Below are 2,900 nucleotides of genomic sequence, written 5' to 3'. Positions count from 1 at the left end.
TCAGCACAAGTTGAGTTCTGTCACCATAGTGCGTCTAACTTCATTGTAGCCGATTTTACGTAAGATGCGAACGCATGATTTTACCTGAGCGTCGTTTTAGCTAAGTCCCGGGAGCCCATTGATAATATTAACCTTCTAGCATTGGCCCATTTCTCTACGAACCAGTTTCACTCAATTCAGCGTTTAATCATCTTCGCTACTTCTCCATCCCGTACTATCAGTGTCAGCGTAGCCTAGACTACCCTCTGACCTGTTAGATCTGTGGATAACCAACCACCCAGCGCCCTTCATGCGCACTTTCTCATGTAATCAATACCTGCTTTCGATTTCAGCGTGTCCATAAACGATGCACGCTGATACATAATGACATCATCCACACGACCCGTAACCCAGTAAGCTGGCACATCTTCGGTCACGACGTGCGCCAATCTCCAGTGAAACAATAGCCATTTAAACCATTGCAAAAGTAAGTAGGTTTCATAAAACGTTTATGATCACCAAATACTGTGCGAAGCATTGATGGCCAAGGGCGATCAATTGCTAAGTTCCCGGACGCTGGATTGCCGTGAATTACATTGCCTTCATCATCAAGCAAAATGGGGTTTACACCAAAAAAAGGCGCTGTGGCTGAGCCAGGTTTGAGTGCATGAACGCCTGGCAAAGGTGTCATCATATGCGCACCTGTTTCTGTTTGCCACCAAGTATCAACAATAGGGCATTTTCCATTACCCACGACATTATGATACCACTCCCACGCTTCGGGGTTGATTGGTTCGCCAACTGTCCCTAATACCTTCAAGGATGCACGAGAGGTTGCTTCAACAGCTTCATTACCCGCCGCCATTAACGAGCGAATGGCGGTCGGTGCTGTATAGAAAATATTGACTTGATGTTTGTCCACCACTTGCCAGAAACGCGAGATATCAGGATATGTGGGAATTCCTTCAAACATAAGGGTAGTTGCGCCATTGGTTAAGGGGCCATAGACGATATAGGTGTGACCTGTTACCCAGCCTACGTCCGCAGTACACCAGTAAATATCACCGTCTTTATAATCAAAAACCGCTTCATGCGTCATCGCCGCTTGTACTAGATATCCTCCGGTTGAATGTAAAACACCCTTTGGCGTACCTGTGGAACCTGATGTATAAAGAATAAACAAAGGATCTTCTGAATCCATTTCTTCAGGAGGACAGACTGGGTTAGCGGCAGCAATGGCATCGCCATACCAAATATCACGGCCTTCCGTCCAGTCTACTGGCTCACCACCACGCTTCACAACAATACAGCTGGTGACACCGGGGCAATTTCTCAGTGCCGTATCGGCATTTATTTTCAACGGAATTTTGCGACCACCCCGCATGGATTGATCCGATGTTATCACGACCTTACAATCAGAATCATTAATGCGACTGGCTAATGCTTCTGGGGAGAAGCCACCAAAGACGATAGAATGAACCGCTCCGATACGTGTACACGCTAGCATCGCAACCGCAGCTTCTGGAATCATGGGGAGGTACAGTGATACGCGATCGCCTTTCTGTACGCCTTGTTCTTTTAATACGTTGGCAAAGCGTGATACTTCATCATGAAGCTCAGTGTAGGTGATTTGTTTCGCGTCTCATCCGGGCTATCGCCTCCAGCATAATAACGATTTGTCGCCACGCGTTTTCTAAATGACGATCGAAGACAGTTGTAAGAACCAGTTGACTTTGGCATTTTTATGACCCAATTTAATAATGACGGCAATCTTCCTATCCAATAACTCCAATCAGAGACACTACACCACCGGCTTAAACCAAGAGACATACTCTATCAGCTTGCTCTGCCCAGGAATGCCATCTGGGTCATCTTAACTAGAACGTTTGATACATTTTGTTGAATTGCTCAGCATTGATATTGTCTTGTGCTGCAAAACTCGCGCAGATACTGGTATGACGTTTCAGACATTCTCGGATTCTCCTAGTGTTATAACTCCAAAATGTAAAAAAATATAGGACTCTAAACTCTAAAGGAATGACAGTGTTTATGTCGATTTTGTTAATTAGTCATATTTAACAACCTGATTTATTTTAATTTTTTGTAGGTGGGTATTTTATAACCCCTAAATATAGAACGGTGCAGTTTGTTTCTGATGATCTATTTTCGGATAGACTCCTGCATCTAAATGGTAGGATTAATAGAACACTTTTGCAGATCTTCCCCACTGAGCGGTACTCTATACTGTCTAGTAAGCACGGGTTCTTTGGGGATATAGTAATGCTTTGACTTTTACAACATATCCAGATTTGTGGCTAAAAGAAAGGCTCTAAGCAGTTTCATTGAAAAATATTTTATACACTATCGTTATATTCAATGATACATATAGATAGTCTGCGTCTCTTGTTGTGTATATAAATATTATTATAAACAATTGCTTAAGTATATTTTCAATCAAATATGCGCATAAAATAAGACGAATTTCCATTGCGAAACGCGCCATTTTGAGCATTTTTTCACGTTCACTGAAATTAATGAATGTTTAGTTGCTTGACTTGGAGAGGGAAAAGCACGATATTAAACTTATTGTGCGATGCAGCATAAAAATCAATGCGCAGAAATATATCGCAAGTTAACACGTAACTAAATTTTATTAACTATCCAAAAAGGCACTTTATTATGTCCACTAACCCATTTGACTTTACAAAAGCTTTTGAGCAATTCGATCCTAAATTGGTTGCTCAAAAAATCCAAGACGCATTTAAATTTGACTTCGAAGGGATCAAAGCTGTTCAAGATAAGAACATGGATTTATTGATGACAACAAACAAAGCAATTGCTGACAACTCTCAAGCATTGTTAGAACGCCAAGCTGAAATGTTACAGCAAGCAATGGCAGAAGCAACAGAAACAGCAAACAC

At 42.0% G+C, this 2,900-nt stretch overlaps 1 protein-coding gene across 1 annotated transcript; it reads right to left on the bottom strand.

Annotated features, from left to right (window-relative positions):
• Positions 1 to 328: 328 nt before the first annotated feature.
• LOC106820068 (acetyl-coenzyme A synthetase-like) lies at positions 329 to 1,719 on the bottom strand. Its single transcript, XM_014824629.1, is given in 4 exon segments — positions 329 to 364; positions 366 to 397; positions 463 to 1,609; positions 1,612 to 1,719. Coding segments are annotated over 4 exon segments (1,323 nt in total).
• Positions 1,720 to 2,900: the final 1,181 nt, after the last annotated feature.

Source organism: Priapulus caudatus, unplaced genomic scaffold, assembly GCF_000485595.1.
Source record: "Priapulus caudatus unplaced genomic scaffold, Priapulus_caudatus-5.0.1 Scaffold6256, whole genome shotgun sequence".
Classification (NCBI taxonomy): Eukaryota; Metazoa; Priapulida; class Priapulimorpha; order Priapulimorphida; family Priapulidae; genus Priapulus; species Priapulus caudatus.
The sequence above is the reverse complement of the archived record's forward strand: the minus strand, read 5'-3'. Positions and strand labels throughout refer to the sequence as shown.